This window comes from Excalfactoria chinensis, chromosome 7, assembly GCF_039878825.1.
Source record: "Excalfactoria chinensis isolate bCotChi1 chromosome 7, bCotChi1.hap2, whole genome shotgun sequence".
NCBI classification, from domain to species: domain Eukaryota; kingdom Metazoa; phylum Chordata; class Aves; order Galliformes; family Phasianidae; genus Excalfactoria; species Excalfactoria chinensis.
The window spans coordinates 17,242,654-17,267,633 of NC_092831.1; the positions used below are offsets into that span (position 1 = coordinate 17,242,654).

The 24,980-nt window shown below is 38.2% G+C and overlaps 1 protein-coding gene across 1 annotated transcript; it reads left to right on the forward strand.

Moving 5' to 3' along the window:
* The first annotated feature begins 177 nt into the window (after positions 1-177).
* Positions 178-23,550, forward strand: PPIG (peptidylprolyl isomerase G). Its single transcript, XM_072342202.1, has 13 exons — positions 178-313; positions 7,897-7,976; positions 8,084-8,158; positions 10,453-10,560; positions 11,056-11,100; positions 12,630-12,717; positions 13,867-13,896; positions 13,977-14,116; positions 18,486-18,690; positions 19,678-19,845; positions 20,916-21,000; positions 21,829-21,965; positions 22,274-23,550. Exons 2-13 carry the CDS (start codon positions 7,916-7,918, stop codon positions 23,382-23,384), a joined length of 2,253 nt encoding a protein of 750 aa, XP_072198303.1. The 5' UTR covers positions 178-313; positions 7,897-7,915; the 3' UTR covers positions 23,385-23,550.
* The last annotated feature ends 1,430 nt before the right edge of the window (positions 23,551-24,980 follow it).

A 24,980-nucleotide genomic window follows, 5' to 3' on the forward strand; every position in this document is an offset into this window, starting at 1 on the left:
GGCGGCGGGCGGAGCGCCGCTGACGAGCTCGAGGGGGCGGGCGCCCCTTCCCCCAACGCTCGGGCTCCTTCCGAGCGGTCCCCGCCGCCGGGGAGAGCTCCGCGCGGCCGGTACCTCGGCTCCCCGCGCCCCACCCGGCCCCGCGAGGTTCGGCCGCCGCCGCCTCTCCCGCCTCCGCGCCCCCCCTCTGCCGCACCGCCCCCGGGGTCGCCCCCTCCCGCCCTCTCCTTCCACTGACGCAGTCCGTGCCGCACCAGCTCTAACATGGCGGCGACGCGCTAAGGAGCGCGGGGCGACGCGGGCCGCGAGCGGGGTGAGTGCCGGCACCGCCATGTGGCCGGGGGAGGGCCGCGGCCTGGGCGGCCGCACAGAGTTCGAGAACCGGGGACGGAGGTCGCGGGGCCCGAGCCCCGGCACGCAGGGGGCGGGAGCCGAGCGCCTTCCCGGCCCGCCGGGGGCACAGCGGGGTACCTCTCGCCGGGCGCCGCTGCTCCTCGTGCGGGGCTTGTGCGGGGCGGCGGCTCTGAGGGTAGGGCCTGGGGCACCCCGCGTGAGGGCGGCCCCGAGGATATACGCGGGGCCTAGGAAGCTGCGAGCGGGCCGGCGCGGGGGGCGGCGGCGGCGGCCGGGGCCTGGTGGGAACTGCGGTTGGCGGTGGGGGCCGCGCGGCCGGCACGGCTCCCCGCTGCGGAACGTGCTGTCTGCGGCCTGGGTGCTGCTCGGCGCCGGCCTCGTCGTTTGAATGAAGCCTTCCTCCTCCGCCAGAAGGCGAAGTAAGCGGCGGTCTGCGTGCCACATGTTCTCCTCCCTCCGCAGGCCTCTCCCTGGGATGCGGAGCCTGGAGGAGCTGCCGTGGCTGCAGGAAGGTCCCCGGCTCCCTCTTAGGGCGTTCTTAAAGCTCTTCACGCGTTTTTGTAGGAAATGCATGTCAGACCCATTACGTTTATGGCCACGGCCAAGCCATCAGTAGCGCATATGTATGATTATTCTTGAAATCTTCAAGAGGCTTTGGAGGAGGGAGGCTTAGGAGAAAAAGCAATGGTATATTGAAATAGGCTGAAATTTCTATTATATTGCCTTACAATTCACTCAGATAGGTGTCTTCCATAGGCTTGATAAGGAGGTCACTTTTGTTGGTAGCTGCTCAGTGTTAGACTTAACTTCATGATGTTTTTAGTAAGAGAGAATATCCATTTTTTCATGTTCTAGTTCCATATTACCTGCAGGAAAAGTTGTTCTTTGGGTGGCGAAAGAGAATGGGTTTTGTTGCTTTTGTTTTTTTTTTCCTCTCTCTCTTTTTTTTTTCCCCCCTTTATTTTGTTTCACAATAATGCACTGGGAACAGCATGACTCACATTTTTAGGTGCCACCATGTTAAGTAAATGGTCAAAGTATGACAACTAGACATGTTTTATGAAGCAGTGCTTTATTTACATTTGAAGGTCTGTTTTTTAATTTACTATGTTTTTTTTTAGATTACTTTTTTAAATCATTAGATTTGAAAAAAGTATGGCTTTAGGATATGAGGTAGGTCTGAGGGGGCACATGAAAATAATATTGAGGATTCTTGGAGAACACCCTTTGGGGCTATATATTTTAATTAGAGCATTTTTTTCCAGTTCTTTTTTGAGAAACAGTTTTTGTTTAGGAGTTAGCTGATCATCCAGCTGTTAATTTTATTTATTTTTTTACTGGCCTTTGGATTTCAGAAAATCGGTGGGTTATGAGGGAGCTGGGAGTAAGTGTATGTGCTCCAGTGGAGAATATTACTGTAGTGCAGTGTGATGTTTCCACTGTAACTTCAGTCCTCTGTGCCACGTGCGCTCCCATACAAGAGCCACCTTCTATTAGGAAGCAGCCAGGAGCAGATCCAGCTGTCTTCTTACAGAGTGAGAATTTGGTTGGAGGTTGGGGTGGGGCTGGGAGGGGGTGAAGAACTAAAGTTGAGCAAGGAAGAGAACAAGAGATAATATAACAAGATTTTGGTGGGGTTATGGTTGGTAAATATACATCAGCATTGAAAACTGTGTGTCCAGCTGTTACTGTTTAGCCTAATTCTGCTCTTCAGTAGCTAGGACAGAAGTCTGAAGTCTGTTTTGGTGATTCCAGCAGGTGTCTGTCTTGCTGATTACATTGTACCTTTTTCTCTTCTTCTACACAATGCTAAAGCTTGTATTTTCTTAGTTCTAAAATTCTGGTTTATTAGTTAATGGCTTCTTCTGGACCTAATGCTGCTTCGGTTTCCAGTTCTGAATGGTAGGATTGAGGTAGTCATGTTCCTCACTGCTTCTGGGAGCGCTGTGAGCACCAACTAAAGGCATTTAGTTGGACACAGACCTGGTCACGTCTGTTTTTTTTTCACAACTCTTAGAAAAGAAAAAAGGAAAAAAAAAAACCAACAAATTTTTCTGTGCAAGTCAGATGATAGAAAACTGTGACGTACTTCAGCAGCAAAGTTTTTTCTTGGTGTTGACATAAGTGCATTGGTATTTTAAGGTATTTTTCATTCTAGGTTTCTCTTTATTGGGACAATGAAAGGAAGAGCATGATCTGGTGAAAACCTGTATCCCTGTTCAGATAGTTTTAGGAGAATGTTATCAGCTTCTCAGCTGAGTTTTGTGTTCTTCCAACCGAGATGTTATATCTAGGTCTGCAATCCTTGTGTACTTCAATATGGGAAGCTTAATTTTATGTTAGCTGCAAAAAATCTTAGTAAAAGTAATGTAATCTAGTTCTGCTATGCAGTAGTGTAGGAGTACATTCTGCATGTTTATTCAGAACCAATCTGAGCATGATCTTAACATCCCTTGAAGAGGATAGCAGGCTCTTGGCAGGCAATGGCTGATCTTGTCAGGTACCTCTTCCCTTGATTGCATTTTTTAGGGGGAAAAATATGATATAAACAGTTCAAAACCTGAGAAAAAGAAATTCCACAGACCTCTGTAAAAATGTTCTGTAGAAAAAAAATAGTATTTTAAGTCCTCATGATGACTAAGATGACATCCAGAATCTCAAATGCGATCAAGTGCAGTACCTTTTAAAAATCTGTGAGCAAAACAAAGTCCTGTGCTGCTGATTAGTAAACTGAAAGCAAATTCATTTATTTAGTTGTCACTGCTGCTATTTGGGAGGTTTTTGGTTTTTTGTTTTTGTTTGTTTGTTTTGTTTTTTGCTTTTTGTTTTTTTTTTAATAGGAGAAGGTCCTGCTGTTTGGGAGCACATTAAAGAAATTATTGAGTCTGGGATTTTTCTTGTTGGATTTTTGTTCTTGCCTTCAGTATCATCCTACAGAGCTGGAAGTTCTGACACAGAAATGGCACTAGTACTAAGTAGTAGTACTCATGTCTCATTTAGCAATCATACTTTCATTTACAGTTTAATCTGTATAAAACAAACATACCACCCTCGGGTTATGGCTGCACTGTCATATTTAGTTGGTGTGCCACTGCCAAAGCTTTTTCTTGGAAGGAGGCAGAGGAGGGTGTAGTTTTCGTGTGTTTAAGGAGACCCACCTATACCAGGGCTGGCCACGCTGTTGTGTGAGCCCTCTGTTCTGGGATTCAGCCCATGTGGCTTTAAGTGATTGTGGAACAACACTAGTGAAACTCATGCATGCTTGGTGTTCACTTGATGTATTTGTGTTCTCTAAATTCAAAATATTACTTAAAAGTATTTCTGAAGATTCTGAATGACTATCTTTGTAATATAGATCAGTGTAAATTTGTCTTTGTGTGTATGAAGATGAAGCAAAATGCTGGGAGTGTGGATTTATGTGGTTTATTTTTCATCTGGGCATCAAATGAAGATCACTGCCAAAGATAACTGTAAGTTGATGTGAGGAAACTAATAAGACAAAGTCAAGGAGAAATTAGAATTAGGGGAGATGAGAGTGGATATGAGTAGGTGATGACAGAATGAAATGAAAGAAGAGGTCATAATATCTTTTTTCCAACTAAATACATTTGTGCTCTGAACCTGTTGTGCTCTTTGCAGGGACTGGAACAAACTGGCAGTTGGGTGAGCTGTGTGCCGTGGTTACAGGTGAAGGGATCATTTTGCTCAGAACTCGGAAATAGTCCCGTACTGCTGCTTGCTGTCAGCTCTTGTGAGATGAGTGACATGTGGATGTTCCAATTGATGTGCATCTGTGAGTGCACATTTCAGTCTAACCCATCTTGACTAACCCGTTTCAGTTTGAAGAAGCTGTTATATTAAGCAGTATTATTACTAGATCCTTGCTAGCACAAGTAATTTTGAAAGGAAAAAAAAATCCACAGGATGTGTTTTTTAGCATATCAACTAGTAGGAGTTATAGTCTCTGGCAGAGATGCTTATGAACAGCCTGTGAGGGTTATCTTTTTCATTGGTGTGGCTTGTTTTGGAAGGGAAGTCTGCAGCTTGACCAGGAACTGGCCATCTTTATCCCGCATATACTCAAGTGAAAGAATGAGTAATGCAAGTGTGAAGGGATGCGAACCCTGAAAGACACAGCTGGTGATGCACTAGTTATTTTTTTTACTAGTTTTATTTTATTTCTTTTATTGGTGATAATGAGATTAACAATTCAGCATAGAATGCTTTTGTATTTATTGACCAATGGACTATTTGAATCATACTGAAGGTGGTTGGTTGGTTGTTTTGTTTTGTTTTTCATTGTTTCCTCTTCTCTTATTCAGGGGCTCCTATAGCAGGAGGTGGATGAAAATGCTGAGTGATGTGGTCATTTCAGAATAGTGCTTGGAATGTTGTATCCTTTAGTGCAGAGTTTTGGAAAGAATAAGTAAGCTGACTTGTCAAGGTTGCCCTTCTCCGTAGCTTATTTCTGTATGTAGGTACAGTGGATGCCATTTGGATTAACTTTAGAATCATATTCCCATAAAATTGTATCATGTATTGTGAGTTAATAGCATCTACATTTTAACTGATGTTAAATTTAAGGAGAAAAATATGCAAGTCATGTAAGCCCTGTTGTTACCAACACGTAGTATTGAGCTTTTCATGTAATTTTCTCTTTTTTATTCTCAAATAGCTTTTCTATGCTGGTTCTAAAGTCAGTCCATGTACTTGCTTTTAATACAGGCAAGTTTTGAGTGATCATTGTAAAGGATTGTATTTATTATTAAATACTACATGGATCACCTGTGACTCAGTAGTACTGTCCTCAGTGAAGAGATGTCTGAAGTGCTGGCTGTACAAAAGGCACTTATGTCTGTTGGAGAGCAAATGCTCTCTTGAGGTATAGGTAGTTTAAGGTGAATGTTGCTGGTATTTTAGCCTGGATGAAGAGGGCTGTGATTGAGTTTACCCAGCCTGTAAGCTCTCTCCTGCTTGTACATCTAACTCCCTTCCAGTAGGTTTTCATGCTTGTTTTCCAAATGTTTTTAAAGATAAGGCAATTTTGAATAGCTCAGGAGAGTCAGTTGCTGCACAAAAAAGATGTCTGTTAGTGTTCTCCCCAAGAGAGGCATTTGCAGCATCTAATAAAGGAAAGGTATGTTTATTTGGTGTGATATGCATTGTAGCATTATAGCGTTTGTTCTGAGTGGCTTTCTGCACAAAAAATGATGTGCTCCTTTCCTCTCCTGTGTAGCAGGTTGTGCTGTTGGCAGCATGTGAGTTGATGGGCAGCCAGTCCTCCTGCCCACCTTAATTGTGTGCTTGTCCTGGGTCCAGCAGCCTGTGACCCTGCATCCAGTTCCCTGGCTGTGTGCACTTTCTCTGATCTCTGTCTGGCTACAAAAGTTGCAGTAATAGTAATAGAAGAGATACAGCAAAACAGTTTATCTAGAAGAGCAAGCAGGCTGAGGCAGGGTTGCTGCTGCTTTTGGTGAATCTCTGGCTTGTGTGAATTAACGTGCCTGTTATACAGCTAAGCGTGTGTCTGTTGAAGTTCAGCATGTTTGCACAGTCTAGCTGTGCTAAGAATCACGTGGATGATAAATTGTTGAGTGGTGCTGCATGTAAATCCTTCCTGCGTTGCTCTTGTGATTGATTTTTTTTAATTTTTTTTGCTGTGTAATGTTGGCAAGATGCTAGGAGTGATGCTAAGCACAAGGAGGGAGAATGCAGGCTAACATGGTTCTGGAGTCTTTTGATTCTTCGTACCCTTTCCTTCATAAACTGGAGTGACAGATATCAACGGTTGTATATTTTGAGTCTGTTTTGTGGTGCAGCTCTAGGTGAAGCTTTAGGAAAGATGTGTGCCATATGTTGTTAGACTTCAGTAGTGTTTTCTGGCAGTTAAAAATAATAAAATTATGGATTATATTTCAAGTTTTGGAGAAAGTATTCCAGTCTTACAGATCTTTTTGCCTTCACTTTTTGTTTGTTTGTTTTTTCCCTCTCTGAATTCAGAGAGGATGCAGCCTCAGAGAAGTTCTATGACTGTATGTGATGCTAAAAGACTGCAGTTGCAAACAAAATTAAGTTACTGCTCATTACACAAAAACAAGGGGATTTCTGTGCTTAAAGATATGAGAGAAGTTGCATTAAAAGTGTTAAGGTAAATGGATAAGCAATGGCATATAAGGAAAAGAAACAATACAGAGCCAGAATTGCTTCATTTGACAGTAGTTTTGGAAGATCTACATCTTTTTTCAGTATGTGGAGTAGTTTTGATCCTAGTTAGAGCATCTCCTGATACTCTGACAGCAAGAATCCCGGAAATATGCCCAAAAATGAAGGTTTAATCCTCAACATGGCAACATATTCTGGTTTTGATCACTATAACTTCACTTCTGCTCTTTGACCAGTCTACTTATTTGTGGCTAAAGTCCTGGTATTTCTGAAAGCGTGCCCATCTGATTTGCTCAATTGTTATGAGGAACTCGGTGAAAATCTTTTGTGTTAAGCTGCTTACTTCTTTACATCCAAGTTTGACACAGTAGCATGTGCAGTCGGGGATAGCCTGTCAGCCTGTCACCTCTGCAGTCAGGAAGTCCATCAGTTTGCCTCAAGTCTGTACTTCCCACTGAGGAGTTGGGCAGTTTCTAATGGGAGAGGTGTGCTAATCAGGCTGCAGGTATTGCATCCTGGAGCTGTGGTCTGAAGCCATCACTGTAGTTTGCTGTGGGACACAATGTGCTGTGTAAGTAGTGAAGCAGGCTATATGGGAGGGGTTTTTTGTTTGTTTTTGTGCAAGGGCAGATGAGTGCTTCTCTCAGCATGGATGGGGAGTGAAAGCAAAATATGAGATTAGCAGCAAGACTTCATTTTTTGCTGTCACAAGATGATGGACTCAACTACAGCTGTTGAAGTTCATCGTTTCTGAACTGTCCACCTTGCTGTACTCCTCAACGTTACAAGCACAGTGTACTTTCTTGAGTTGCTGTAGTTCATGGTTGAGGTATATTAATAGAATCTTAGTTTAACTGGCCAGGTCGTGAACTGCAGCCACCAGTGTATTCTTGAGGAAAAGAGGCTGCCACAAGGCTTGTCCCCCTGACCAGAAAGTGTGCGGCCACCTCAGCTGCTGATGCTGATCCAAGCAGACTGCAAAAATGAGTCTGTTTAATCAACTAGAAGACAGTTGCAAAAAGTTGTTTGACATGGCTGTCTCAAAGCTGACTTTGGCTTCCTCTGACACTATTTTACCTTGATGATCCAAGAATTCCTCATCTGAAATATGTCACTGAAGTTTAAATTCGCTAACATTGCAGCAAGAATGAACAGAATTACTCATTGGCTCCACAAAACATGAAAATGGCTTAAAATACATACACAGCTCTTTCTTAATCTTTAAAAATACTGGTTTTGTGACCTGTTTCTAAGGTTTCTTTCTGTTTTTATCTCTTTGGCAGCTTTTGTTGTCTTTATTAAATTTTCCACATTGTGGAACTTGAATACAGATTCACTACACGAAGGGATAAATTCAATTTTATTTTTTATTATTTACAGTATTAAAATTTTCGAAGCCATGGGAGTAAAGGTCCAGAGACCTCGTTGCTTTTTCGACATAGCCATCAACAATGTACCTGGTAAGAAAATGAAAATAATCAATTCAATAACTGGATGTTCCTGTAAACTATTTAAGGATAATACAAATACTAGTTAACTTTGTAACAAATATGCCTTTTTCTTCTAGCTGGAAGAGTGGTCTTTGAACTATTTTCAGATGTGTGTCCAAAGACATGTGAGAATTTTCGCTGCCTTTGCACAGGTTTGTAGGTTTTAATATTATTTATATTTTCAAATGTAATACAATGTTTGCTAATTTAACATCTGTATTAAAATTTGCCTCACTTTTTTAGGTAAAGAACTAAGTACATCAAGCACTAGTTCCTGATGTCTCTGGAGATTTACCAAACTTCTCATAAATATCTGGTGTACAATCAAAGCAGTTGTAGTTTTTGTCTTAAGATGTTGCAGAGAGCATGTACTTATCAACTTTAAGTGCTGGCACAATAAGCTGATTTTCTTTTACTAGCACAGACACTACTGTTACATTGTATAACATCATCCATCTTGAAAAGTAGCCAATAAGAGGTCAGGCATGCTGGATTACTTTTTAGCTTTGCTATAGTTGAATATGTTTGAAAGCTGTTGCTGGTATGCATTAATATTTTGCTTTGCAGTAGTTTTGTTGGGTACTGGTGATTTCCACTCCTAGTGAAATTCAAGTTATTTGTTGAAAAATTTATTTCAGAAGATTCTTTGCTAGAAGCATTTCCAAGTAGAATTATTTCTCAGTGCGCTGCCTGTTTTGGTTGGAATGCTTGCAGCTTAGCAGAACTTGAATATTATCACAAGAATGATTCTGTGAATACGTAAATCTGTGTTTAATGTCTTCAGCATTTTCCACCTCCTTTTCTTTCAGTTTGTTGTCTTTCAGGTCAGTGCTTCATAGATGTTACTACTAAAAATCACTTAGCACTTTGTACTAGTACTAGTAGGTGTGAGCGCATAATTGCATTCATGTCAAGTTAGCTAGAGCACTTTGTGCAGCATTCATCCTGTCTACAACAAATGTAAGCATTATCTCATCTAGGGATTCTGGCTCAGAATCAGGTTATCAGAAATGGCTAAGAAATTTGAACCTCAAAGTGATTGTTTTTATTGGATAGTAGCATGTTTTCATGTGTCCATGGCATTTTTTATTTTTTCTCAAATGCCCAAAAAGGCAGATTTACTGCATAAGGTGTTATTACCGGATTTGAGATTTTTCACTTGAAGTCTTTGAACAGCATTTCAGGTCAGAAACATAGTTTGTCATTTACTTCAAAATCAAATCAGATTTAAAATCAGGGGCTGAACTACTGTGCTGTTTTATAATATTTGAAAATAGTGAAGAAAGTATTTTGACAAAGTATTTGTGATATTGATCATAAACATTTTAAATTTTAATTTTATTTGCACTTGTGTTTTTTTCTGGTGATTTTGAAAAATATATGCTATCTTCTTGAAATGGGTCAGCACCTCTGTTTTTACTGGCATGCCTGTTAGGTGTGTGACAGGCCAGCAGAGTATACAGCTGTACATTTATCATAGTTCCTATCAGAAATGCTTTTTGTAGCTGGTTAGATCCATGTGGAGGCATCAGGTAAGTTCAGAGGCAACTACTTGTTGCACAACTTGGAATGAGATTGTAAGAAGATAGTCTAGTGGTTTGGGAGCAATGAAAGGAGGAATCCTTTATCTTTCAGGGTAGTCTCTGCTCCTTGTTCTTACACTTTATTTTGAGGTTGGCTGTGACATTTACAGGGCCCCCAGCACGAGCCATTCATCTGGCTATCTCAGCAGAGACCGTATTTATTTGAAGGTAGGAACAGAAGTAGGTAGTTTTTAGAGGCAGAGAGCTGGCTTATGAGTCTGAAGAGCATTAGAACTGATGTGATGCAGAGGAGGAGGCTGGCAGTTGGAATCATAAGTTGGGAGGTAACAAGATTCCTTTAAAATAATTTCTCATTCCCTCCCTTTGTTGTTGTTGTTGTTGTTGTTTTTTTGCTTTTTTTTTTGCAATGAACATTTATTCTACCTTAGTCCTGTAACTGAAGATCTGAGTTTCTCAATTGCATATGAGCAAAGATGGTTATGTTAATCTGGCTGTTTAATTTCAGTCAACCTATTGTTGACTGTCTTCTCAGCAGTAATAGTAATATATTGTCTCCTTACATGTTTAAGTCTCTCCAGGTAGGTGGCGTTCTCCATTATCTGTGTGAGCTGTTAATTTAATTCTCTGTGAATTGTGTCTTGGCTGGCAAAAAAAAAGAAAATGTTGTTATTATGTTGTATACTAATGTAAGTAAGGAGTTCTTTTAGTATAACTGTAGAAATAGAAAGTAGGTTCTGCATTGCTTTCTTGCTGGCATTGCAAGTATGTGCCCACCTCACAAATGAATTTTTCAGAGCTTGGTAGATAGTTTTGATTCAGCATTTAAATAACAAATTTTTGTGGCAGAGATTGTACAGATACAAATAGTCATTTTGTTTTTTGTTCTGCTTTTTCTCCTTTAGGTGAAAAGGGTACAGGAAAATCCACCCAAAAGCCATTGCATTACAAAAGTTGTCTATTTCACAGGGTAGTGAAAGATTTTATGATCCAAGGTGGTGACTTCAGTGAAGGTATGATGAGAATCTTTCAAGAAAAAATTAATGCTTATGCAGTAGAATGTTTTGGGAGTCCTACGTAGTATCATTGGTTTACATTAATTATGCATGTTAACTGCTTTTTACCTACTTCTAGCATAAGAAACTTTGTGTGTAAACTGGAGTAACAAAATTACATAAATTTATATGCACATAGTCTGCTCTGTGACCTCATGTCTCAGAGCATTAAGTATTTAATTGCAAGTTATAAATATGAAGATAAGATCTATCTGTTGCTGAGAAGTAAAGAAAAAAGGGAGTATATAGCAGAATGTGGATAAAAATAAAAGTTTTCCTACAGATTTGCTTCTGCATAGTGGCATTATAAAGATGTCGTGATCTTTGCGTATCTTGCAGAGTAGCATTAGTGATTTGGATGCAGCTGTATGCTGTTTTTAATTATGAAGCATCTTTCATGTGGTGCAACTTTTTACACTATTACAAGTTTTAACTCATGTTTCTTCTTTCAAGGAAATGGCAGGGGAGGAGAATCCATTTATGGTGGCTTTTTTGAAGGTGAGAGTTATATCAGTCTGCTCTATTTTGGTGATACTATAAGCAGTTACCTATACATTCTGTGGTTTTAATTCTGTAAACCTGAACATCATGGCTTTTGTGAAGACTTTGGTATTAGAGGCCTTATGTTTTACTTCAGATAATGTTATTTTACTTCTAAAACAAGAACCTTTTTAATTGATGAAAAATAAAACCACAGGTGCTTTCATATGTCAGTTTTACTGGATTCACAGTTTTATAAAAAAAAAATTCTCAGCACAGTATTCTGATTCTGAACATACCTTTTTTGTTTCAGTAGTTGGCTAAAAGATGTGGATTGCCTTTTCTTCCGGTCAGAAGGAGAAACTTACCTCTATTATGTCTTTCTCATAAATCTTACCTTTGTAAGACAGTACAAAACCCTGCTTTTCTGAACCCAAGGGAAATTAAGTATGAGGAAACCATCCATTTTCTCACAGTACTGGTTCTCCTTCAATCATTGATGCCTAAGAACTTTTCTGTCCAGTGTGCTTCTCAGGCTGTGTTTGTCAGGAGTGTAATGGAGCATCTTTGTTTCTTGGAGCAGTTTCATATTACACCTAACCCTATATGATGGCCAGCCACCGCTGGCAGGGCAGGTTATCCTTCCTGCCATTTTTAATGTTGGACCTCATCTGAGCTTGCAGTGAGGCATTAAAAGAATGATTCTTTGTGGAGTCAGGCTGCAGTTTTATATCAGACGTTGTGTTGAATGAACAGTTTGCAATTGCCAAAAGGAGCAGGTCATACCTTGCACTGGTCCATATTTGGATCAAACTGCAAACTGACTGCATGCTAAAATGTCTGAAGACCATTAAAGCAAAAAATGCACTTGTTTCCCTATCGGTGAGTGGATTTCATTTAATGAAAGCAAAAGTGAGAGAGGTGAGAGAAGCAGCAAAACTTCTACTTTCTGGCAGTTGCAAGGTGTTTTTTCAACTTGGTCACAGTCTGAGACTGAATCTCTAGAAAGTATTGCTTGTGTGGCATCCTTAACCAACTCACTGTAGGATTAGATAGATACTCAGTGCGATGCAACATAGCAGTTATACAGGTTACTATCCTTGTGTACCAAGCAATACAGAATAAAATACTTTCTGGAAGAAACAGGATTTCTTAATAGTGCACAACTAAAAGCTTGTATTTTGCTCTAAAGAAGTAGTGAGCAGCATGTGTGGAATAAAAAGAACTCAGTATTTTCAGTTGTGGCTCTATTAATGTTGATAGCAAGAAAAACAAAACATATCTCTTATAAGAAAATTCCATTTTCCGTCTTTAGTATTTTTTCAGACTACAAACTATTAGTTCATATTTTCTCTTCTTAAATTACATTATTTAGAATGAAGAGAATATTGTTTTTGATAAAAATAGCTATTGTCTTTGAGTTTTAATGCAACTTTTTACAGATGTGACTAGTAAATTTATTTTACCTGAATGAGTTTACTTAGAGTAGAGTAAGTGTAAGTGTATGCAGTATATATATATAAAGTAATTGAAAATACTTGTTTTAGATGAAAGCTTTGCTGTAAAGCACAACAAAGAATTTCTTCTTTCAATGGCCAACCGAGGGAAGGATACAAATGGTTCGCAGTTCTTTATGTAAGTATTGAGCTGTTCTGAACTGTATGATTTGCTGTTGTTTTTTTAACTGTAAAGACTATTCTATGAGTTTGCATGGGAGATAGCCTACAACAGTAAAAAGTTGATGTCTCTTTAGGAAGTTACATGGAAGTAGCCATTTTCCTACTGAGCTCCTTAGGGGAAGGTGTTATCACTCTACTCTTTGGTGCTTATTGTTTATGCAGAAGATGTTTTGGCCCTTTTTAGTGGCTGTCTTCAAACTCAAGCAACAGCATAAGTCTGTTAGCTCCCTGTAGGGCTTTCTTCTAGTATATGTTGTCTGGAAGGAAGCAAAAAAGTTCCAGGGGTTCTCTAACTCAAAGCAATAGAAAAATGTTCTGTCACAAGATAATTTCTCAATGCAGTCTAGTTTATAGCTATATCTAAAGCCTAAACCTTTGGAATGCATCTGCATTACGTGCTTCTTTAGTTTAGAAGTAAATACTTGAAATTCATCGGTCTTATCCGTGTCTCACTATGTGGTAAGTTGTGCTTGTGATTTATCATTAAACCTTTATTTTGGAATATTTGGGTGATTGTTACTGTATGTCTCAGGCTTTGTGGTGCTTTTTTTTTTTGTCATGGCTGATGTGTGTATGCCTTAGTAATCCTAATATAGGGGAAGGCTATGAACTGTTCTGTTGTCTGCAGGTGCAGAGAGTCAGTTTTACTACTGACGTCAAATATTTTGTACATACAAGTGTTATTTTCTTTCTTTGCTGATTTATTTTCCCATGAGTTTTTTTTATTGTTGTTGGGTTCGTTTGGTGTTTTTTTCCCCTCCAATTTTGCTCTTCTGAGACAGTTGCCTTAATTTTTGTTTCTGTTCCTGGTAGTATTCTTGTGACTTAATAAATACAATTCTTAATACATTTATTTTATGAGGTTGAGTCTGAAAATTTATCACAAATTGTTCAATAAAAGGTTGCGAGAGATTGAATAGGTAGTTTATGTAAACCATACAATGTTTTTAACTGCATACAAACTTAGAATAATATATATTGGCTGTATTCAGTGTTGTTAATTTAGCAACTTTCATCATCTGTATGGATGCTTCAAACATTGTCTGCTTTCCACTAAAATTGACTTCTGTTTTTCTCTTTAAATTACACCCATTGGAAACAACAGAACTACTAAACCTACACCTCACTTAGATGGGTAAGTGTCTGTTACTTTCTTATACTTTTTTGAGATCTGCCTTAAAAATTAGAATTCTTACTTTTGCTTAAATTCTTCAGACATCATGTTGTTTTTGGACAAGTCATCTCAGGTCAGGAAGTTGTGAGAGAAATAGAAAACCAGAAAACAGATGCATCTAGTAAACCATATGCTGAAGTACGCATACTGAGTTGTGGAGAGTTGATTCCAAAATCCAAAGGTAAGCTTTAACTATACATTTAGGTATATGTGAACTGTGATATAATGTTGCTGATTTTCTTCCTGTTGGTAGACACTAATATAGAGACATTCTCGTTAATGTTATGGATGTACAATCAGTAACGAATTCAGTATTACTTAAGTACAATTTGTCTCTGAAAAAACATAGCTGGTTTTGGTGCAGATGATGTTTTCTCTACTAGGTCAGCCTTGGTGCTGGACTGGTAGGCCTTGTCCTAAAGAATATGTTAAATGTAGTAACAATCTGACTGTCTTCAATAACTGTGTCTTTTAATTGAATTGAAGTTATAGTTAAGTCTCCAGAACAGGCATGTGGAATAGGAAAGCCTGAAGGTTCCCTGTAGCAGATATCCTTGTTAAATAGCTATAAACTGTATTCATAACCTCTGCCATTCCAGAGATGAATGTGGCATTAGAGACTGGATTCTGGTTCCCTTAAAAAAATAAGGGTCAATTTCAGATTATGCTATCACTAGAAAATCTCAGTAGATGAGACTCGTGGTACATGTTTAGTAGGAATTCTATTAGGGATTGTCATCATTTTTCGTTCTTAGCACTATTTGGTGATAAGTTCTGTGAATGGTTACACTAAGGATTTTGAGGCATGAGACAAGGTTAATTTTATCTTTGGCCTAAAGAAAATGCAAGCATTCAAATGAGAGCACAATGACTAAATGGAAGTTGTAGTTTCAGTTGCACAGACTTACAGCTGTGAGACAGGCTTTTAAAATACTCATAAAAGGAACAGGAAGAAAAAGTGCATTTTTTTTTTTTCCTTTAACTTCTGGAGAGATCTGACTGGTCCTACCTGTTTGTCTGCACAGTTGTACCTGTTCATCTTGGTACTGTTAGGACCCTGGAGGCCTTGCTTACTGTAGCTGATCTGGTGTGCCGTGGAGTGAGGTTGCTGCCAGAGTGATGGGGGAAGGCCACTCAACTGACCATAAGGCACAGTACTAAATAATAGTGAGCAGCAGGAGCATTTGGAAATCAGCCAGATTTAGCCCTGCCCTCTGCTTTCCCAGTCTAGGCCTGAGTTTAGGGAGGAGCATGGGCACTAATGCAGAGCCAGCCTGATGAAGGTGCTACTTTGCAGAATGATCATGGTGATTGGAGAATCCCTCTATTGAAAGGGAAAGGCATTCTGTAAGATCTACAGAGGGAAGTCCACTGCTACTGAGAGGTGATGGGATGCCTGTAATTGTTTGCTAAATGCATAATATGAAGCAACTGAGCTGTGATAGCCTGAGGTAGCAGAGATTGAAGGAAGAGTTTTGTCAGCTGGATAACAGCCAAGCTGCTATCCACAGCTGAGAAGTAGGAGAAACTGCGATACTTGTGAGTATAAGGAAGAAGCCATGTGAAAGGAACAGATTTTTGGGAGGTGAATAGCAGCATAGAAGGTGATCAACTGAGTTATCTAACAGTGAAAGAAAGTATGCTGTGAAATATAAAACAGTTACCAGAGGAGTTGGCTTTTGGGTATGTGTTATCTAGGGTATAGGAACAAAGAGATTGACAGTAAGGGAAGTATAGTAGCGGTGAATTTATGTGGGAGGTTATGTTATGATAGCAAAGGAGGCTTAAATTGAGATCTATTTTATAGGCTTGTCTGATGTGCAACACAAAGGAATGGGGCAAGACTTGAATTGTCTATCACTTAAGTTAGCACCTTTACTTTTCCCTATAAAAATTAGGAAGTGATTATGTAAAGTAATGCATTTAGGAATCACGGATTGTCAGTGAAAAACATAAAGCTTTAGAAAGCAGTGATTTTGATTAATCACATCTGTCTGGACTTTTAATTTGTCTCCTTCCTTGCTTCTGTTCTTATCCCTCCAAACCGTAGATACTCACTTCTTCCATAAGCTCTTTGCATAGCATTGGTATGCCTCTTTGTACCAGCTGGTTACTCTGAAACTGTTGTTGCTTCACAGTATTTTGTGGGTTTTTTGTTGTTTTTTGTTTTTTTTTTTTCTGAGATGAACTGACCATTGGGTACAAATTCTGTGCTTTGGTTTTGACAGGTCTGAAATGAAGCTAGAGATTGAAGCTGTGAATTATCAGATCATCTGTTCTAATCTTTGTGACTGTTTCTAGCCAGGTCATTTGTTTGTTTCAGTCCAGGAGTCTGATACCACATGTCTAACTGAGAGTTGCTACATTTCGTAACAATTGAAATGTGGAGAGTTCTAGGTTATATTGTGCAATGTGATCATGTAATTCATGAAGTGTGGTGAATATATGTCACAGTGAATGGAGTAGGAAGTAAGGCATCTATTGCAGATGTGACCGTGAGCTGAAACCTAATCCCAAAGTTAATGATGTGGAACAGTTGAACTGTAAATAGAAGTCTGTTTCCTTCTCACTGACCTTCATGCTGCAGGAGTGGCTACGTTTGTTGTTTTGATTTTTAATTGCCCTGAACCACACTGGTTCAGTATTCAAAATAGTGTTTTCTCTTCAACAGAGTGAGTGAGTTGTCATCAGAGAGTGCATAGGTTGCTCCTACGTAGAAGTAGTGCCTCCTATTTATTTTCTGAAATTAATAATTAAAAAAAAATCTGATTCTCATGACCATTAGGAGCCATAACTGTCTCTTTACAGCTGGTATAGTATGTTTCCACTTAATTTTATACTCAAAAGCATATCCAGTTGCATCTAACATGCAAGAGGCAATAAGAAGTTTCTACAGCATATCATTTATCAAAAAGAACCTATGTGAACCTCGGCTAGAATCAGGTTTTGGTTAGCCAACTGTGGATCTGTCCTTGCCGATTTTATAATGTTTGTCCAGATGAGAATTTATTGTTTCCCATGAAAAGCTGATAGGAAGTGCTAGTCTATTACAAGAAATAATGCATAGCAAGGTGGAAATTGACTTATTTTTGTCAGCTTAACAATAGATTTAATGCAATTTTTGTTGCTATTGATTGTCTCTGAGGAATTGCTGCCTTCCAAGTTGTTGTTTTGAAAAAATTAGGTTAAGTTGTCCAACTGGAGAATTTACGCTGCACTCTTGTGATTGCTGCTACTGATGCCTATTGCTGCCTCTTTCAAGTGTCAGTCAACTTGATAATATCTGCAAAGCAGCTGAAGATACTACTATTGATAATTCCAAAATCAATGTGCGTTAAATAGCTGCTTGTTTTTTCCGAAGGGCAGTTTCCACATCTACTTTTCATAGAAGTGTTTCTTCTGCTTCAAGTTCTTTAAATGAATGTTACTGCTTTTCTTAACCTTCAGATCTCGATCTTGCTTATGTATAAAACAATTACTTTTTTTTTGGTATAATTTTTTAATGGTGAAGATTTTTATTTTTATTTTTCTTCCTGTCTGCACTGGTATTGTGTTGTGCAGTTCATGATAGAATGTCTTTGCAATTTGTAGGAGCCATGTCAAATAAGATTTGATGCTAATTAAAAAACTTAACTACAATTATATGGAAACAACCAGTGTGCCCTTCCGGAGCTTACAATAGAATTTTTAATTTTGTGGGTAATAGCTTGATAGGAGTTTCTTAATGCGTTGGAGAGTATCCATGCCATTTAATTAATTTACCTGAAGCGTGTAATGGTTAAGTAGGTCTGAGTTCCATTAGTAGGCATAAAAAGATATGTGTGTTCTTGTATTACTTCCTATTGGACTACCATCAGATTGCTAATAAATTTCTGATTTGCAGCTCCAGTAGACACACAAGAAATGGTGATGTACATAATTAACGAATAGACTTGTCTTTAGTGTGGTTCTTTTTCATACCAGATGATTAGTAAGCAGTTTGTACCTTTTTGCAGAAAAACACCATGAGCTGAAGGAGCAGGGCTGTTCTCTGAGCACTGTTTCACTTAGTAGCAAAATTAGTAATCTGAGTCTACCCTCTGTTGGGCTAACTTCAGTGGATTTAGTGTACAGTTTATTTTCTAAACTTATCTCGTTTGTGGTTTGAGTATCCTTTACATGATGTCAGATTACATCAAAAGACCACTAATTTTATAAACATTTACAAAATTAATTTGTTCAGAATACTGCCTATATAGCTTCTGTTATATAAAATGTTATCACAAAACATACAAGGTTACAGTAATTCTTGACAGTACAAATTTAGTATTTTAAATCTTTTTTATGAAACAAAGTATTTTAAATTTCTTTTATGTTTATAGACCTGTACTGTATTTTACTTGGGAGAAACAGTCTTTTTCTCCTAAACCTTGTTTTAGAGTGTTTTTATGAAGTGCTTTCATTACACAATTACAAGCAGCTTAAGAAATTCCTAGATAAGTTGATTTTTCCGAGGTTTATTTATAACTGTTTGATACGTAAATATATGTCTTTATTGTTCTGACTTAAAGCCAAGAAAGAAGACAAGAAAAGACACAAGTCGTCTTCCTCATCCAGTGACTCGGAAAGTTCAAGTGATTCAGAATCCTCTTCTGATTCATCGTCGAATTCTGAGAGTGCTTCAGAAGAGAAATCTAAAAAGCGAAAAAAGAAACACAAGAAAAATTCCAAGAAACATAAGAAGGAAAAGAAAAAGAGAAAGAAAAGCAAGAAGAGGTCAGTATTGAGGGTTGTTTTTTTTCTTTTCTCCAACATATTCCTGTGCAGTATTGTTTTCCTTTCCTGTAACAACACAAAGTACTATTCTGTAACTTGGGGAGTAGGTATGTGGAACTTTTGGAGACTGTTTTCATATGTGACCTTACTTTTTCTGATTTGATGACAAAGTACAATGTCTGTATGCTTACGTACCACAGCTTGTACAGGAATGAAGGAAATGGACTAAGACTTTATATATTGGATTTGAAAAATTGCAGGAATATTTGATGTTAAGTGGTGATAATTCTGTACAGTTCAGTTTCAGTTGTATGCAGTGGGATTCCTGTACTACATGAGACTGTAAGCAGAACTGAACAAAAAAACTGAGTACAAATGAATGTACTTATACTGTTAACTCTGATGGATGTGCCGGAAGTGTTGCAGTTTCCCTAGAATGTGATAAAACTCAAAAAGTTATTATTTCTGAAAGTGGTGTTTCTAGTCTGATAGTTCTGTCAGTGCAGGTCACATTTTTCCAAGCTGATGCTAAAATATGAGTAACACTTACTTAGAGCCTAAGCTTTCTTTCTGTGGAATTAAGTCTGTTTCACAGAATTTTATTGTTTATATCAACTGCTTGGGAGTTATAATAGGTTTTTAGTCTGTTATATATATATATAAGTGTAAAAATCTGAACTTAACTTTCTTGATATATATTTATATTAAAGTTCTGTCTAAACAGAAAATAAGTGTTCAGTGTTGCTTCACTGGACTACATAAAATAAAAGTACTAATCAAAAATCTACTGCAGATGCGTGTTTCAGAGTAAGGATGTAGGAGAAAGAAGTTGCTTCTAAAACAGTTCCGTTTGTTCCCAAGTTTCTGATTTTTATTGTTTGCATGCTGAATTGAGAGAACTCTGAATTATTTGAGTTGATCAAATGCTTTTTTTCTCATCCGCATAACTTGCTTTAAACATAAATATTTGTTTATACAAAAATACAGTTCATCTAGTGAAAGTGAAGATGAAAACCCTGAAGCACAGCCGTTATCTACTGTCCGTCCTGAAGAAATTCCTCCAATACCTGAAAACCGGTTCCTAATGAGAAAAAGTCCTCCTAAAGCAGATGAGAAAGAAAAAGAGAGGAAAAGCAGAGAGAAGGAAAGAGAAAGGTAGTATTCCTGTTTTGAGTTTGACTAGATGCTGATAGTGGTATGGTTGTAGTGCTATATTAAAACTACTGAGTTATTTACATTTTAAACGGCTTAGTGTTGTGATCACTTCTGAATCATTTTTTTGGTTGACAGCTGTTGGGTTTTTTTTTATTTTTTAGAGCAAAAGCTTCATGTTTGAGTGTGGTGTTTTGGTGAATGAAAAATTTCAAACAATTCATTCAAGAAAAAGCAGATAAAATATGGTGCAATTTCGTTTAGAATTCATTATAGCTGTCCAAGCTGAGTATAACTTTGACTCCAAAAAAGAACTCAGTAGTCTATTGAAGTACTTTCTAGTAACCAAAACTGAAGCTTTCATGAGAAATTTTGGTTAATTAAGTAGCTGATACAGTAGTACAGAAAATCTCTCTGCATAATAGCTATGCCTCATAATTTCCAATGAAAAGTACAGCTAAAAATTAGTTTTCATGTTTCCTTCCTAGCTTTCTTTTCCTTCTAATGTCTCTTCAAATGAAATCCTTTTAATATAGAGACTAGGCAAGCTTGTCTTACCTATTTTTAGGTAAGTCTGTTAATAAACACATGAGTGGTACCTGTTCGGGCTTTGTCTTGAGTAGGTTATTTTTTCCCAAAGTGGAAGTTTCATATGGGAAGCTACTGCTGTGTAATTGCTGAATGTGCCCTTAGGAAATTGCGCAAGTTCCATGAACACTGATTTATAAAACTTGCACCATGTCAGGTTTTACGTTTTACAATTATGCGATGTAGGATTTCACGATTGCCCTTTATTTGTAGCTGATTCTGCCAGTGCTAGAAAGGTTTAAATACAATTAAATAGTTAAATTTCACCACTTAAGCTTCTGTTACTTTACAGTAGCAGATTTAATCAGACCTTACAAGTGAACATCAGCAGTTCTCATGAAATGAACTCATAGTGGAGCGTGGCTGTGTACTGTCACTGCCAGGACACAATAGTGTCTCTCAGAGCTGTGTGAGGATATTAAGTTGTCTTTATCGCCTTTCCTTCCTTCTCTGATGTTACAAACAATACTCATTTTTATTTTTAGTAATCTATCGAATTCCCAGTCAACATACCAGAGAAGGCTGCTGGTGACCAGATCTGGAAGGAAAATCAAAGGAAGAGGACCAAGGGTAAATATTTGCAATCCCTTCCTCAGAGTAAACAATGCAGTAACACTCCATGTTCATTAGGATGGTCAATTTTGTAAATTAAAAATGAATAAATAAATAAAAATTACTGTGCAAATGATCTGTGGGTGCATCATAATAGATTTAGGGGCTAAAGCTTGAAGTAGGACAACAGGGTAAAATAATTTCCTGTTTGCATAATGAATTTACCTTGTGGAGGAAGAATGTAAAACAACAAATGCTTTCATTGCATTGCTGTAGTATTTTGTGAATTAGTAAATTGACTCAGGTCAGAAGGGGACCAGAACCAGTAGTAGGATTGCAGGAAAGGACGTCTGCTTTTATTGGCAAGGGTGAACTTGTTAGGTTGCTTCTTCTGATTTTGTGTAACCATATGCTATTACTTGTAACAAATGTATTTATAATGGAAGTCTCTTCAAATTTTTAATAAAAACTGTTGAAAGAAGGTATGAAGAATTGTTTTGGTGTTGCTTGTCAAAGCGAAGAATTTTCATTGTCAGAAAAGTCAGTTGCATTTGTACTAATTAAAAACTAACAGAGGGCTTCTCAGGATGCTTGGGTACAACTATCTGGATGGAGAAGTTACCTTATAATAGTTACTTGATCAGATATTTTGTATTCCTGCTTTAGCTGAATGATGTCAAATACATTTTTCAGTAAATTAGTAACTTTTCAGTGAATACATCTGAGTCATGGTAGGTGCTGTGGGGAATCAACGACCAGGAATTAAAACATTGCTCTGAATTTCATGTGCTGCGATAGTTTAACTTGCACCTGGTTTTCTTTTTTTTTTTTTTTTTTTCTGTCAAGCGTTACCGGACTCCTTCCAGATCCAGGTCAAGAGATCGATTCCGACGCAGTGAAACTCCTCCACATTGGAGGCAAGAAATGCAAAGAGCTCAAAGAATGAGAGTGTCTAGTGGAGAGAGATGGATAAAAGGAGACAAGTAAGATGATTTCTGTTTAGTGGATGTGCATTTAAATTTTTGTATATATTAAAAGTAATGCATACTTTCTTCAATTTTCAGTTATAGTTAATTCCAAGAAAACAGGACACACTGACTTAGGTTATTCCATTGCTTAACTATCAGACTTTAATCATGCTCATTTGTCGTTACCATAAAAATGTAATTATTATTAGAAATGATGTAGTGTGATTTTAAGCAGCATAAGTTGTGAAGCAGCCTCGCTCCTGACTTCATTTTTCAGAGTGGAGGAGATTCAAATTTTTCTTTTTTGTTTTTTTTTTCCCAAGGAGTGAAATAAACGAAATCAGGAAAGATAATCAAAAAAGCCCAGGAAGAGGAAGGGAGAGAAAAACATCAGACCACAGACAAGTTTCTGAAAGTCCAAGCAGAAGAGGGGAAAAAGAAAAGAAAAAAGATCATAAATCCAGCAGTAAAGACAGGGAGACGAGAAGAAATTTGGAAAAAGATGACAAGCATAATAGAAGCAAGACCAAGAAAAGAGGTAAATCTAGAAGCCATAGTAAAAGCAGAGAGAAATCAAGAAGTAAAGAAAGAGACTCCAAACACGGCAGACATGATGAAAAGAGAAGATCAAGAAGCAAAGAGAGAGACCGTGAGAAAGACAGAGAAAAAGAAAAGCACTATGATTCTAGAGGGAGAGATAAAGAAAGAAGTAGGAGTAAAGAGAGAAGCAGAAGGGCAGGTTCAAGAAGTAATGAACGTGACCATAGGAAGAGTAAAGAGAAGGAGAAACATAAGTCAAGAAGCAGAGAGCGTGAGCATGCTCGAGGAAAACATAGTTCCAGCAGTAGAACAAGGGAAAGAAGCAAAAGCAGAGATCGGGGTAGAAGAGGTAGATCAAGAAGCAGAGACAGAGATCGCAGTCGAAGTAAAGACTATTCAAGGAATAGGGATAGAGAATCGAGAAGAAGACGATCAAGAAGCAGAGAAAGGAGAGGTACACCAGATAGATACAGAGGTAGAGAAAATAGGAGGAGGAGAAACTCAAGGAGCTTGGAGAGAGAGGAAAGTCAAAGCAGAAACAGAGAAAGGTACTCAAATAGAGAAAGTAGAAGCTCATATAAGAAGAATGATAGTGAAAGCCAAAGGAAGAGGCATTCAAAAAGCCATGAAAGTAGCAGTCCTGAATCCAGTAAAGGTAAGAAGTCTAGTAGAGATCAAGATAGAAGCCCTGATTCAAAAAAGAGACCAAGTAGCAAAGAGAGAGAATCAAAATCATACTTGCACAGGAATAATGAAAAGGAAAAGACCAGATCCTCAGCTGAAAAAGAGGTTAACCAAAAATCAGAGAGTCAGGAAAGAGATCATGCCCCTAGTAAGGATAAAAAGTCTGATCGTGAAACAAGTCCTGGAACAGATGATGACAGGCATGGATGAGTGTTTGGACTTAATGTTTCCATTGTCTCAAAGTTTTAGAGACGTTTTGAGGAACGCCTTTTTTTAAGATGTGGACTTCAGTTTGGTCTTTTGATAATCTAAAACCTGGATCATTTGTACTGCTAAAGTTTTAATAAACTTGAAATGAAAAAGAAATTCTACGTGTAATACAGTGTGCTGTGTTTTAAATATTTCCTTGTTTTATGCATCCTTGTTTGTTGGCAGCTAAGAAGATACTTTCTGTGCCACATGTATTTTCCACCTGGTGAACTTACACTGGTGCATACAGTGGCTACCTGTGAAGTAGATACACATTTACTACATGTATTCTTAATCCCAGATTTATTTTGCAACAGGTTATCATTCCAGTGTTGGTACATTTGTAATTCAGTAGGTGCAAATCCCAGGATTTGATGTTATTTTTGTGACGGAGAATGACTTTCTTAATTAATTCACTTTGTGACTTATAAAAATTCTTCACTGTACTTATCATCACTACCAACAGTAGAATTTATTTGTGTTGTAAGGCAGTCATCGGTGTTTGGGAATTCTTTCTTTGTCCTAAGTTTGACTGTAGAAGAATAGGTTCTTTTGAAGTGCTCATCACTTGTTGCTTTGTCTAACTTCGCTCTTGTTCTGTGTTTTCATCTTTGTCTACTGTAGAAAATTCGGCTTGAATGCTTCAGTCTGCCATGCCTCACTTCCTAGTTAATGAATTCACAAGGAAGTGAGAATTACCAGAATTCATAGTAGGTGTCCGCACATCTTGGAGGTGGTGGTCACTGGTCAGAATAAGGAACAACCAGCAAATCCATTCTATTTTTGCTGCTGCTCAACAGTTTGAAAAAGCAATTAAGACAGGCCCTTAAATTATTATTGTTCTAAGCAAAATGCTTCCTTCCTTGCATCCTCATCTAAAGACTATACTGCGAATTCATCCCCATCATTCCTCAGTTCCCTCCCTTTTATGCTTTCCTCTCATACTTTTAGGACTCTACCTTGTTTCTTTCTCAGCACCACACCTTCATGAAAGAGAAGGAAGTCAGTTTGGGTTGCTACAGTTACTTATGTTCCATAAGCCCAGAGTTGGTATGTGATGACTACCTTGTGGATTGAGAGGACAAATGAGGTACACACCCCAACATTTTTGTCGCTCCTTCAGTCTGCTTGCACCAAAGGCTGGCAAATCTTAAGGCTTCTAAGAAATCTGAAAGGCATTAATGTAAAGCTGTTTTGAAGTGTAACAATATTTCAGTAGTTGATTTTTAAGGCAGATCTGATTGCATGGTACAACTTGTTCTTACTGTTTTTGTAATGTTTGTTAATATTTTTTGCCATGTACTATACCTGTTTATAAATTATGAGTAAGTGTCCACAGCAGATGAGCAGAATTGCTGGAACTTGGTTTGACGTGCTCCAGACATTTATTGCTCTAAAGGAAATAACAAGTTGTTATGTCTTGAGAACAAAAGAAAATACAGGATTATGAACAAAGTGAGGAGTTCTTACTGGACAAAAACTAGAGGTGTGTACTGTCAGTTCCTAGTAGAATGGTTTGTAGTGCTACTTTGGCTATGGTTTTTTTTTTTTTTTTAG

Coding starts and splice junctions, on each gene's coding strand:
- PPIG (XM_072342202.1), top strand. CDS start 7,916: ATGGGAGTAAAGGTCCAGAGACCTCGTTGCTTTTTCGACATAGCCATC. Junction 8,159..10,452: donor TTTTCGCTGCCTTTGCACAG/GTTTGTAGGTTT, acceptor TTTCTCCTTTAG/GTGAAAAGGGTACAGGAAAA. Junction 13,897..13,976: donor CCTACACCTCACTTAGATGG/GTAAGTGTCTGT, acceptor TAAATTCTTCAG/ACATCATGTTGTTTTTGGAC.